The sequence below is a fragment of the Alexandromys fortis genome, unplaced genomic scaffold, assembly GCF_014885135.2.
Source record: "Alexandromys fortis isolate MF-2015 unplaced genomic scaffold, M_Fortis_MF-2015_v1.1 scaffold_22, whole genome shotgun sequence".
Lineage (NCBI taxonomy): Eukaryota > Metazoa > Chordata > Mammalia > Rodentia > Cricetidae > Alexandromys > Alexandromys fortis.
Window position 1 is genome coordinate 4,498,597 of NW_026067900.1, and position 14,216 is coordinate 4,512,812.

Here is a 14,216-nt window from a genome sequence, read left to right on the forward strand (position 1 = left end):
GGTTTTATTTAATTTTTTATTGGTTTAACATTGGTGGATCAACTTTGATAACAGTGGGGAAAAATCTCATTCTTGACATTGTTGTGGAAGGTAGAATGTGAAAAATGGCTGTGCGTGAATTTGGTGAAACTTGTTTTAGTCCATGCTATGCATAGTGTACATTTGGGAGTATGCTACCATTGTAAACAATATTTATATCTTTGTTTCTGCAGTATTAAATACTATCCTTTGTCTTTTCGCCTAGTCACAAGGACCTGTTGTATATTAATTCTTTAATTGCCATGCTTTCAAATAGAGATACCTCACCATTGGCTAGATTGTTAGGTTTAGCAAAAATGGTGATGGAGTCTGTGACTTGATAGTGTCCGCTAGAAGAGCAGTTTGAGGAATTTGTGTGCAGACTGCAGAGCTGGGGCTAGAGAGATGGCTCCCTGCTTAAGAGCATTTACTGTTTACAGAGGAGCCAGGTTTGGATCCCAGCACCCACATGGTGGCTCACAGCCATCTATCACTTCAGTCCTTGGGGATATGACACCCTCTTCTGGCCTACACTTGGCAATAGGCATGCACATGGTACACAGACATACATGCAGGCAAAACACTATACACATAAAATAAATCTTAAAAAAAAAAAACCCACAACAATTGTGTAGCTGACTGTCCCTGGCTGTGAGATGAGCTGTGGCTCCCTCACAGTGGAAGAGAACTGACATTTCTGGCCATTTGAAGAGTGAGAGGCAGCAGACTTGTCCCTCTTCTGTCTGTGCACATTCGTTTCTGATTGATAGCTGAGGGAGATGAACCTTCACACGGGGGAGTATTTTTCTAGATACTCAATTTTCAGAAAACTGGAATTGAGCTCTGTGTATCTTTGGCAGCTAGCTTTTTTTTTTTTTTTTTTTTTTTTTAAGCTTTGGAGCTTGTCTTGCTCTCTCTATAAACCAGGTTGGCCTCAAAGTCATAAGAGATACCCCTGCCTCTGCCTCCTGAGTATTGGGATTAAAGGCATGTGCCACCACCACCCAGCAGCAACTAGCATTTTGGTTCCACTACTGGGATGCTTCTGGGTTATACAGATTGTGAGCTGCCTGGCAGTGTTGCATCTAAGAACCCTGTTTACACCACAGGCTACTTTATTGCAACATGTTTAACAGGTGGAAGTAAAGTATTTCATGGAATGGTTATCTTTTTAAAGTTTAATCTAATTTTTATAGGATAGAATAAGTGAACCATTCCATCCTGATAGTAAGAAACAGTTATTTCAGAGACAAAAATATAAGACATCTTTAGAGAGATTTTAAATAGTTGAGAATTATAGTACAGCCTTAACTTGGAACTTAGAAGACAAAACAGGTGCTTCACAGGCAGCAGGATTGCAAATTCAAGATCAGGCTGAGCTACAGAACTAGACCCTGCTAAAAACCCACAAGAAGACAATATAACTGGGCAGTGGTGGCACTCAGGAGGCAAAAGCAGGCAGATCTTTGAATTCTAGACCAGTCTGGTCTACAGAGCGAGTTCTAGAACAGCTGGGGCTATACAGAGGAACTCTGCCTCAAAAAAACAAAACAAAACAAAAACAAATAAAAGTAAGAAAGAAAATTATAATGTCCTTTATTTTCCTTTTTATAAATAATGTATATGCATTATTTATATAATATATTTTTATAATTATATTTATATACTGTATAGACATACAAATTTATGCAGATTCCCCTGTGATCTGATGCTTTTAAACATGTTTCATGAATATATTATATTAATTAGGGGTATAGAGGCTGTAATTATTAACCAACCTGAGGTATTCTCAGTTCCTTCAATCTTATTTCCTCTACTTTCATTTACATTGTACTTTCTGTAGTGTTTAAAACCAAATCCATTTTCCATGACCAAGTTCAATATGTAGCTTTAAAAGAAATTCCTAATACAAAAATTGTAATGTCATTAAGCAATGAAGTTAATATTCAAATATTCCTTTAGCTATGGATGTTTTTTTCTTTACAGGTCTTGTTTGAATCCAGACCTATCTACTGTGATTGATATGCCTGTTAAGGCCCATTTATTTATCCATTTATCCATTTATTTATTTATTTTCAAATATTTACTTATTTATTATGTATACTGTGTTCTGTTTGTATGTATGCCTGCAGGCCAGAAGGGAACACCAGATCTCATTACAGATGGTTGTGAGCCACCTTGTGGTTGCTGGGAATTGAACTCAGGACCTCTGGAAGAGCAGTCAGTGCTCTTAACTACTGAGCCATCTCTCCAGCCCAAGGCCCTTTTAATTTGTAGGCTTGCTCTGTAACTTAGTTTCTCTTGTTTTACTTGTTGAAAAACTTTAGTTGATTATCTCATAGAGGAAGGGCTGCAAAGCCTTTCTTAAAGGGTTCCAGACAGTAAATATTTTAGATTTTGTGGGCTATAAGGTCTGTTTCACAATTGCTCACTTATGCCACAGACAATGTAAAAATGAATGGGCCTGGCTATATTACAATAAAAATAACAGTTTTCCAAGCTCTGCAGTAGAGCCTTTAAAATCTAATTTTTATTTTTTATTCTTTTTTTCCAAGACAGGGTTTGTCTGTGTAGCCCTTGCTGTTTGGAACTTGCTCTGTAGACCAGGCTGGCCTCAAACTCACAGAGATCTGCCTGCTTCTGCTTTCTGAGTGCTGGGATTAAAAGCGTGAACCACCACTGCCTAGCCAAAATCTAGATTTTGCTGGATACATTCCACTGTGTCTTTGAACATATTTCTGCTTACTGTAGTTACTTGAAATTGGTAAGTTAGTGGCTAGGCTTACTCTCACATTTAAGGATAGCATGAATGACAGGTGTTTCATATGTGGAATTGCCTTTGAATTGCTGGTTGTGTCTTTTTATATGGCACCGAAGTCATTGGTGATACCTTACAAAGTGGTCATAGTAGTAACCGGAATATTTCTAGAAAAACTAACCCTTTATATATACTGTTTGTTTATCAAGTAGTATCATTTATAAAGAAAAACCAGGATATATATTTGATTTTTCCCCCCTTTTATTCACTAATTTCCAAATAATGAGCTAGTTGATCAGCATCTTCAATAGCACTAATGAGCTTTTGATCTTTTTCTTTGCTTTCTGTCCTTTTATTTCAGGCTCATGGATTTACTATATTTAATGTGTGTCAGTCTATTGTTATCCTTGAAGCTGAGAAGATTCTCACTTTCTGTTAGTGAGCAGTTTTAGCTCTTTGTTTTTGGTGTATATAAAGGTGTTCTGGTTTCTTTCTGCTAGACTTTCATGTAGTCATTGCTTCGTGTTAGTGGTAAATCCTTTGTCAGGACAGCAGTCAGGTTCATGGGTGTTCACTGCTCCTGAGTTCATTATTTTTAGGCCTTTTCTGTAAATCAGTCATAGGGATACTTTGAAGTTACTCATTTCCTTTAACTCACATTCTTCACACCAAGGTCATTACTGAAGATGACCTAAGACCTCCCCAATTAGCATATTCTCATTAAGGATGAACAAAGTACTGTATTGCAGATCAGTTCTGCCCCCAAGGAGTAGAGTACCTACTGAAACATTTTGGTTGATTTGCTTCGTCTGTTTTTTAATGATTGATTTTAAAAACCTAATTTGTAACTTTCTGTGATTCTACAGTTATGTTAATCTAATTCTATACATATTTAAAATATATACTTGATTTTTACATCAAGGTATGAAATGAGATATTTAAAAAGGTGTCCGTGTAGTTCCCTGCCATTCCCTTATTAATTTTTTAAAATCCTTGACATGGGCTGGAGAGATGCTCAGTGGTTACACACACAATGGCTGCTCTTCAGGAGGCCCCGAGTTCAATTCCTAGCACTCACATGGCACTCAGTCTTTTATAACTGCAGTCTATGTCTGCACCCATGGAATCAGGTGCCCTCTTCTGGGGTGCAGACATCCAAGCAAATAAAATACCTGTATACATAAAATACATTTTAAAAAGTCCTTGACATAGTCTCTTTATAAAATACAAACAAGGATGATGTTTGTGTGAGGGCAGTAACTCCAGTGTTAAGTGTTTAAACCCAGTTCTCAGCTTTTGACTTGAAGTTAAGTCTCTGGATGAACGCTGCTTCCTGTTCTATTCTACTTAATTATAGTACTATGACTTTGAGCAGGTTCTCTTAGTCAGTTTGAACATTAAAAATCATGGCTGGGGGTGTAGTTCAGTTGGTAGAGTGCTTGCCTACTATGGACAAAGGGTTGGATTTGACTCCAGCACCATACTTTAAAACAAACTCTTCCTTGCTGGACCGGTGTGGTATTGTATGAACATGTGCAGTTAGAGTCTTTGTGATATTGTTTGACTCATTTGAAGATGTCATTTACTTGGAATTTTCTGAACATTTTTTTCTACAATGTTCGTGTTAGGATTTTAAATCTTAAACGTTTCCTCTTTTCTCAAGAAACTCTTTGGTGGCTGGGTTTGGTGGTACACAGCTTTAATCCTAGCACTTGGGATTCAGACACAAAAGAATCTCAGTGAGTTGAGACCAGCCTGGTCTAGATAGCAAGTGCCAGATGAGTCAGAGCTACATAGTGAGATCCTATCTCAAAAACCAAAGAGGGACTAGAGAGATGGCCTAATGCTTTAAATGCACTGGTTGCTTTTGCAGAGGACTTGGGTTTGGTTCCCAGCAACCACATGGTAGCTCACAACCATCTGAAACTCTAGTTCCAGGGGATCTAGTGTCCTTTTCTGACCCTCTGAAGTCACCAGGCACACAATGCTCTTAAATGCATGTAGGCAAAACACTTTTACTATAAAATAGAAATGAATATATCTTCAAAGAGAGCAATGAAAAGAGCCCCTGTAGTGCCCTAAGATTATACCATGTCTGTTCTTTTATCTGTTTACCTATGCATACAACACTTCTCTAATGTGAGGAACTTTCCCTTTTTGGGGTGTGCTTTGGGGGATCTGTGTGCTTCTCAAAGCATCTGTTCTCTTTATAAAATTAATGCTTCTCCAGTCTAGTGCTTACTCACTGTTCATACTTTTACTTCTCCTTGATACATTTTCTATCACATGTGAGTTTACAGATAACGTCTAGATGGATAGCATCACAAAAAAAACTGTTTTAATGGTAAAGACCAACTGATTATCTACATCTCATGCTTAACCTCATCCTTTAAGAAATATGTCTCATTAAAAATTAATTACACTTATTTGGGGGGTGTGTGTGTGTGTGTGTGTGTGTATAGATCAGAGGATAAAACTTGTGGAAGTGATTTCTCTCCTTCAACCATGTGAGTCCTCAGGATCGAACTCAGGTCATTAGGTTTGGCAGCAGGTACCCCTTCCCTGCTAAGCCATCTCAGTGACTCATTTATTATTTATTTTTTCATATTACATATTTTCAGTAAGTAATCCCACACTAGTAGGAGTTTTCTAAGCTCTGTTGAACTTAGAAGTCCTTTAGAAAGAATAATACCTTACTGTATATTTATCAGTGACTTTATTTCAGCAGATACTTATTGCTTATTATGGGCCTAAAATATGTAACATATGCTAGCCCATTACTATTATCCATATAGCTCAGATTGTTCCTATTTTTAGCTGGGTTAGTTTGTTTTTCCCGCACAGGTTAGCTCATTGTCATCTAGATGCCAGGCAGTTACTGATGCAAGATAATTTTGAAGGCTTGTTCAGACAGGCTGAGTATATATCTTTTTATTACCATAGAGACCCATGTATATCATAGACTAACCTAAAGGATGGCAGTAGAATGTGGCTGACTGAAAGTGTGTGTGAGGCTTGATTTGAGGAGCTTTGTGTCGAGTAGGGTTATAGGCTCCACTACAAGATAACTACTTGAGCACCTGCTTTCTAGAAAATATAATTCATTTCCACTCATGAAATTCTCTTATTTAAGATAATTCCCACAGTGGCTAATTTAAAGACTGCTTTCAGTGAGGAGACTGTTTTCAAACACATTGCTTATTTGTACACAGGTGTTATGGGTATGGACATTTCCATGCTTCTTGATTTGTCTATTATAAGGAGTTTGAAGCACATGTAGACTATTCGAATGAGTGTGCAGTTCCACGTGTGGTCACTCACTGTCAACTCTGCTGTCACCAGCATTGTTTCCTAAGAATTAGGTCAGACCCCTCTGTCCTTTGGGCTTTGGAGGATATGTGTCTCCCTGTGTGGAGACACTTGACTTATGAGATCTTCAGTAGACTTGTGGAATTAAGAAAAGTATCTAGGGAGCTGGAGAGAAGGCCCAATGGTAGCCTTGGCTGTTCTGGAAGTCACTCTGTTGACCTGCCTGGCCTCAAACTGAAGAGATATGCCTGTCTCTGCCTTGCCCCCAGTGCCCAGCCTAATTAGATATCTTTTCCTTCAGTCCGTCATGTTGCATCTTGACTAGAATAGCTTGAAAGTAGTGGTGTTGGTGCTGCAAGTAAATGATTAAGGTATCTCATTTTATTACCCTTTCAAGGTAAATTAGTAAACCATACCTGAACTTGTAAGGAAAAAATTTACTCAAAATTTAAGAATAACTTATTGTCCCCTTGCTGCTACCACCAGTTACTCTACCCAAAGCATTGCTCAAGTGCTACACATTAATTGTGTAATTAAATGCTCAGAGGTGGTGATTTATTTAATTTTGAAGTGTATGTGTATGTACACGTGTACCATAGCACATCTGTGGAGGTGAAAGACAACTTGTGTTAAGTTAGTTCTTTCCTTCTACATGTGTGCCCTACGTGTTGAACTCAAGATTGTCAGACTTGGTAGCAAGTGCCTTTACCCACTGAACCATCTTGCCAACCCCATGTGGAAGTTTATTAAATTCTTGGGGAATAGACAGGTAGCTCAGTGGCTAAGAGTACACACCGTCCTTTCAAAGGACCAGAGTTTGGTTCCTGTCATCCATGTTGGGGAGCTCATAACTGCCTATACTCTGCCTATACGGGCTCTGAGGGATCTGATGCCTTCTTCTGGACTTCAAGTGTAGATGGAAGTTTCTGTTCTATCTGGTCCCCCAGCTGTCAATCCCAAATAAACACACAGATTTATATTAATTATAAACTGTTTGGCCTATTGTTCAGGCATATTACTAACTCGCTCTTATAACTTTAATTAACCCATAATTCTTATCTATATTTAGCCACATGGCTTGGTACCTTTTCTCAGTGAGGCATTCGTTTGTGTTTTTTTTTTTTAAATATTTATTTATTTATTATGTATACAATATTCTGTCTGTGTGTATGCCTGAAGGCCAGAAGAGGGCACCAGACCTCATTACAGATGGTTGTGAGCCACCATGTGGTTGCTGGGAATTGAACTCAGGACCTTTGGAAGAGCAGGCAATGCTCTTAACCTCTGAGCCATCTCTCCAGCCCCTCAGTGAGGCATTCTTATCTTGCTTCTTCTGCATCTGCCTAGTGACTAACTCTTGATCTTCCTCTTCCCAGAATTCTCCTAAGCTGGTTGCCCTTCCCTATACTTATTGCCTGACTACTGGCCAATCAGTGTTTTATTGAACCAATATGAATGACAAATCTTTACAATGTACAAGAGGATTATCCCCCAGCATCAAGGACAAGGACAACTGTAGTATTCTCTGTCCCTCCTTCCTTCCTTCCCACCCCCCCAAAAAAATTTAAACTTCACAACTGAAAAGAAATCATAGTATGCAATATTGGTACACAGACCAATAGGTTTGATATTGTAGACTGATAGCATTTATGTTGTTGTTGATTTGTATTAACAAGTATGAGGTCCTGAGTTCAGATCCCTAGCGTCTGTGTAAAAACCTGTTGTGATGCACACCGTAACTCTGGCGAGGTGAGGTAGGGATGACAGGATGAGACAGGAAGATCTTTGGAGCTGTCTGGCCAGCCAATCTAGCTAACTGGGTTCTAGCTCTGGGTTCATTGAGAGACCCTATCTCATTAAGAAACAAAAAAGTTGGAGGACCGTAGAGGACAGACACTTGTCATTGACCCGGCTGCTATGTGCCAACACACTCTTGTTCATGCACATAGACACAATGGTAAAAAGTTCATTTTGACTTGAGTTGAAAGTTTTGTGTGAAATCTTCTTTCACTGCTAGACAGGAGGAGTTGGTTGGGTCCTTTCTGGACCTGCAACATCAAAATCACCTGGAAACATGTTAAGTGGTGCACATCCTTCAGCCCTGTTTCAGACCTGCAGAATCAGAAGCTGTGGGACTGGTGCCGGCAGCCTGATTGACAAGCGCTTCCAGGCTTCTGCTGTACACTGGTGTTTGAGAAGCAGTACTTTAAGGCTTTGCTAGTGGGAAATTTCCCAGCTTCCCAGCTTATTCATCTGTATCTGCACAGCGTGTCTTTTAAGAGTTGTGTGACTGCCGGGTGGTGGCGGTGCACGACTTTAATCATCAGCACTTGGGAGGCAGAGGCAGGTGGATCTCTGTGAGTTTGAGGCCAGCCTGGTCTACAAGAGCTAGTTCCAGGACAGGCACCAAAAGCTACAGAGAAACATTGTCTTGAAAAACCAAAGAAAAAAAGTTGTGTGACCAAGATGTTCATGGAAACATCTTTTGAGACTCTCTCACTTACTTTTCTGTGGCTTATGTTGGGAGAGTTTATATTGGAACAACTACCTCAGTAATCTTTGCAGTGTTTTCTTAATAACGAAAGATTTTTTTTCTCCTGACTGCAGGCAGTAATGTAGTAACTGCCAAACACCCTGCCCGTTCAATAAGTTATTTACCTTAAAAAGACAAAAATTCCTCCTCCAAGAAAAACATCATTTTATTGAAATCTTTCTGTTTTGAAGTTACTACATAATTAATTTTGGGAAATATAAAATATTTTATTAAATAATGTCTTTTAAGTGGTTATGCTTTTTTTTTTTTTTTTGGATCTTTTTTTTTTATTTTAAAGATTTATTTATTAATCATGTATACAGCATCTGCCTGCATGTATTCCTGCAGGCCAGTAGAGGGCACCAGATCTCATTACAGATGATTGTGAGCCAGCATGTGGTTGCTGGGAATTGAACTCAGGACCTCTGGAAGAACAGTCAGTGCTCTTAGTTTCTGAGCCATATCTCAGTCCCGGTTATGTTCTTTGCTTTGATTGCCTGTAGCACAAATACCATTTTTAAATTGGCCATTTGCTATGTATTTGTGATGACTTTGAGCTCATTTAACAGATATTTTTAAAGAAAGTAATTTGGAATTGACTCCTGATAGTCATCCCCTTCCAGTGTTGAAGTATGGAGAAAGGGAAGCAGGGTTTTGTTTGTTTTCTTTATTTCTTTATCATGCATTCAATCCATTGCAGATCTTAAATCATGTGGGTCATGGCATTCTCATTTCCCTCCCCCACTTAATTAATATAAAAAAAGATTTCTTAAAAAAGTGTGAACTGAGTGACACAAAATAATCATGTCAGTCTCTTTATTGACAGCTCTGTGGTTCAAGTAAGGTTTGGATTATATTAACTAGTTTTATTTAATGAAATGATAACCCTTAATGAGCGATTTGCCTCTTATTTTGTAGAATTGTACATAGCAGAGGGTGCTCTGTAGTTTTAAGTGGGTCTGAGTTCTGATTGGAATATATTTGCGTGTGATGTGTATCTCTAATCAATATTTTTAAATTATCCACCAGTTTAATTTGACTGATTTTGTGATTATTAAAACGTAGTTCTCCATGAGTTTATTTTACATTTGATTATTCTTTGACTTTCAGGATGGTGAGGAAGAAGAAAATGAGAAAGGTATGTTTGATGCTAAGTAGAGCTTCAAATTTATAGACATTTAGAAAAACAAAGTATATGAAAATAAACATTCTTTATTTGAAATCTTATTTTAAAATAGTTTATTTTTAAATTATCAATTTAGTGAATTAAATTAGCCTCTTAATTTTTCAATTGGTTTTTATTTTCTTTTGAACACAAGATATGTTCTGACTTAATAGTACATATCAGTTACTGTGGTGAATGATACCATTTTTTTCACTGTAGATTGTTTTATTTTAAAAATAACTTTTAGCATACGGTAAGTAGATTTTGTCTTTAGGACTGACACTGCAGTAACTCATACGTGCTTATTGGAGTCTAGTTTATGACTCAGTGAATTCTACACCAGTCCTAAGAATGGTGAATGACCAGGAAACTGGCTTTGTTTGCTTCTCTAGAGCAACTTTCATGTGATTTTCTGACATGTGTAGTGGCTTGGGAGAACTATCTTATCCAATGCAATCACAGGGACAACAGTAGCAATACATGTGCTCACTATGAGGTTGAGTTCTCGAACAGAAGTCACATTGTCCTACTTGGACTAGACAGGACATGGAGCAGGCTCCTCAGCGAAGCAGAATAAAAAGCCCAGAAGCAATGATGAAATAAAGCAACTGACTGAAAAATCTCAAATACCTGAGGCCTTTCACTCTGTGGGAATGCAAGATACCTATGCAAACAGTCATTGTAGACCCCCTGGACAGGACGCGGATAGCAAGCAGCCACTCTCCTAGATGACATGGAGGAGCATCTTCGGAGTCTTCCATAGCAGTTTTACATTCGATTCTGGACTACCCAGGGATTGAAGAGTGGAAAAGATGGGGCTTGGAGATACTCTGAAGACCAATGTCCTCAGACTGTGACCTTCCAAGAAGTCACCAAGGAGCTCCCAAGGTGACAAGGATTAAATTCCAAGATGAGCCGAACATTGAATAACAAACCTGCACATCTGCCATTCTACCATGGAGGAAAACAATTCCAATACCATTAACTTATAAGCAGAAATGAAGAACCTCATCTTGAGAATGGATCCATCTTCTCACTGTTGTTGTTTTGATGTTTGTATGTAGAGATCATTTTTTTCCCCTGAAGAATAGTGATCTTAGGTAAAGGATTGTGTATGTTAGTTAATCCCTTGTGTTCCCCCTAACCCTCCATCAGTGCTAATGACTGGCTTTATATTTTCTAGGTCCTATTCTAGCTTATGAATGTGAAATTGTTTAAACTTCTTGTTTTGCCATATTTATTCCTGTTAAATCCTCTTAGATATAGCAGGTTCTGGTGATGGCACACAAGAAGTATCTAAACCTCTTCCTTCAGAAGGGAGCCTAGCTGAGGCTGATCACACAGCTCATGAAGAGATGGAAGCTAATGCGACTGGGAAAGAAGCTGAGGATGACAACATCTCGGTCACAATCCAGGCTGAAGATGCCATCACTCTGGATTTTGATGGTGATGACCTCCTAGAAACAGGTAAAAATGTGAAAATTACAGATTCTGAAGCAAGTAAGCCAAAAGATGGGCAGGACGCCATTGCACAGAGTCCGGAGAAGGAAACCAAGGATTATGAGATGAATCCGAACCATAAAGATGGTAAGAAGGAAGACTCCGTGAAGGGTGATCCTGTCGAGAAGGAAGCCAGAGAAAGTTCTAAGAAAGCAGAATCTGGAGACAAAGAAAAGGATACTTTGAAGAAAGGGCCCTCGTCTACAGGGGCCTCTGGTCAAGCAAAGAGGTTTGTTTTTCTATGTCAGTTCTTTACGATACTGAAATTCCAGCATTCAATAAGATCACGCTACATTAAGGGGGTGGCTTCAAGACCATGTACAATAATTAGTGTCTTATGATCCTGCCTAGAATATTTTTGACCGTCATAAGTTACTTAAAAACATTCAAGATCTTCATGATATGCAGTGTGTCCTACTGAGTGCATTGTCGAATTTTCAGCATATATTTGTTTTATTATTTTTTTATTTTTTGGTTATTTTTATGTTTTTTGTTTTTTGTTTTTTTTTGTGTTTCTTTTTTTCAAATTGACAATTTTTGTGTTTCATTTTTTAAAACCCTTGTGATGGTGGTTAATGAGCAACTATCAGTTCTAAGAACACAAAATGAAGTCAAGTCCCAGTCCTGAAATCTGGAGAAGATGGCCATATATCCACTGAATAGAATTGTCAGAAAATCTAGATCTTCAGGCATCTTGGGCAAAATCAGTGCAAGAATCCTAAGGGAGCCATTTGTTCAAGTAGCCTATTATAGGCCTTTGGAATTATTCATGTGTATGATAGAAGCCGTGTTTGCAATGCTGTCAGTATCAAGCTGTTCGGTTTTGTTTTGTTTTTTGTTTTCAATTTTCTCTGGTGATTTGCCTCTTTAGCTCTTCAAAGGAATCTAAAGACAGCAAGACATCATCTAAAGATGACAAAGGTAACAGATATTTTTTCTATTTATTTTATGGTAACATCACACACTTCCCAACAAAAGTGTTAATTGTCTGTGCTTCCTTCGACATTTAGTCTTCTGAACTTTGTTGATAAGATAGAAGTTTTGATAAGCTTTAACTGGTGGCATTAAAGAATTACAGTAAACCCTGACATTAAAACTCTGTCCTTGAGTTACTTTGTAAACTCATATGAGCATGAGAGACTGGAGTGGTTTTAGTTGCAGTGAGTTTGAAATGTCAGACATGACCACGTCCATTTCCCTGTTCTGTCTGGGAAGAAACTTGTATCATAAATATATTTGTGGAATCTACTATTTAGAAGAAAGACTATCTAACATTTGGTAGTACTTCATTCTTTAAATTAGTATATACTTATGTTAACACAGCAAGTATATAGTAGTATTTAATTGTTTCAGAGTTCATTTCCTAATTTGACTTATTTTGTGTTGATGGTTGTCTTTATGTAGGGAAATAATTTTATATTCAATTCCTGTAAGATATGAGGAACAATTTAATTTTTTTCATTGTATATTTATTTCATAATTGTACATTGTTGTATGTTACATAAGAATTTTTATGTAAGTGTATGTTGTTCCTTGAGCATGTCTCCCCATGCTCCCCTAGGGGGCTTATTATTATTTCTTGTCATTCGGAGCTAGCTGGTTATCTTGTGCCCATGAGCAATATGGCTTTATCTTGTACCTCTGCTATGATGGCTTGAGGAGCATTTGTTTTCTCAGAAAGCAAAGTAAAGGAACATGTACTGCTCTTGTGTACTGCCAAATCCTCAGATCTTCCTGGGTGTCATAAGGATTTCATGCATTGCTATGTGTTTGGTTTGGTTTGGTTTTTTGAGATGGGGTTTCTTTGTGTTACAACCTGGCTATTTTGGAACTTGCTTTGTAGACCAGGCTGGCCTCGAATTCAGAGGTTGCCAGCCTCTGCTTCCCAAGTACAGGGAGTTAAGGTCTGCACCACCACCACCTGGCATATTGCTTTGGTTTGTCTTATATTGGTGTGTTTCATAGTTGGACGTAATGATTGACTTGATTCAGTAACTGTAACAGTAATACCTCTGACCTCTATAGTTTGGGTTAATGGATAAGAAAAGATTTATCCTTTAAATTGAGAAATTCAGTCATTTTGATTAAGTGGTACTTTCTTTCCTGTTATTTAAAGCTTTTTCCTATAATTACATATTGCTAGTGATGTGTAGCTACACAAATTTCTAAGTTGCATGTCATACAGTAAAACATTTTGATGACTGCCCTCAAGAATAGGAAAAGCATTAACTGAGTCATTTGTATTGATTCTCCCTAAAAGCCTTTACTGCACAGCTTTTCAGAGGTTGGCGTTTATCTCATGTGACTTTAAAGCAATTCTGAAATGTTTACTTTATCTGTTTCTTGTGTATGTGCATAGTATCTTAGAAAGTTTTTTTGCATCATAACCGTAAAGGAAGGAAACACTGTGGACACTAACTAGCTTTGTGCTTCGTATGCTTGTGTGTGTGAAGGCATATCTGTATGGAGGCCATTCAGAAATAAGCTATGATAATTTCCCTAGTTCAAGTTATTTTTAAGGTATCTAATCTTCTAATGATTGTTTTAGAAGATTGTTTCTGATTTAGGTCTTAAGTTATCCAACTACATATAATTCCCATTTTCTTCTAACCTTTCTTTAGTAGAAAATGAAGGTGCCTGTGTGTAGCGATACACGCCTTTAATCCCAACATTTGGGAGGCAGAGGCAGGCACATTTCTGAATTGGAGGTCAGTCTGGTCTACATATTGACTTTCAGGTCAGCCAGAACTACACAGAGAAAACCTATCTCAAAAAAGAAAATGAAAGTGAATTATTAGAATGTTTGTTCCCAACTCTGGATAACCCTGTTTTCATTCCCACTTCTCAGACCCTTCAGGGTCCATGGCAGATACTCAACACTGGAGCAGTCTGCTCATTGCCACAGGCCTGCTTCCAGACACCTTAGTTCATTG

General features: G+C 38.0%; 1 protein-coding gene across 6 annotated transcripts in view; it reads left to right on the top strand.

The window, feature by feature from the left end:
* The window catches only part of Sltm (SAFB like transcription modulator), a 46,250-nt gene that overhangs the window by 15,847 nt on the left and 16,187 nt on the right, over nucleotides 1–14,216 (top strand). For 3 of the 6 annotated variants that reach the window (XM_050127223.1, XM_050127215.1, XM_050127249.1), the window contains 3 exons: nucleotides 9,729–9,756; nucleotides 11,044–11,512; nucleotides 12,155–12,204. In XM_050127223.1, the coding sequence (XP_049983180.1) occupies nucleotides 9,729–9,756; nucleotides 11,044–11,512; nucleotides 12,155–12,204 (547 nt within the window). The remainder of the gene's footprint in view (nucleotides 1–9,728; nucleotides 9,757–11,043; nucleotides 11,513–12,154; nucleotides 12,205–14,216) is intronic. The other 3 variants (XM_050127239.1, XM_050127229.1, XM_050127257.1) reach the window with 1 other exon arrangement.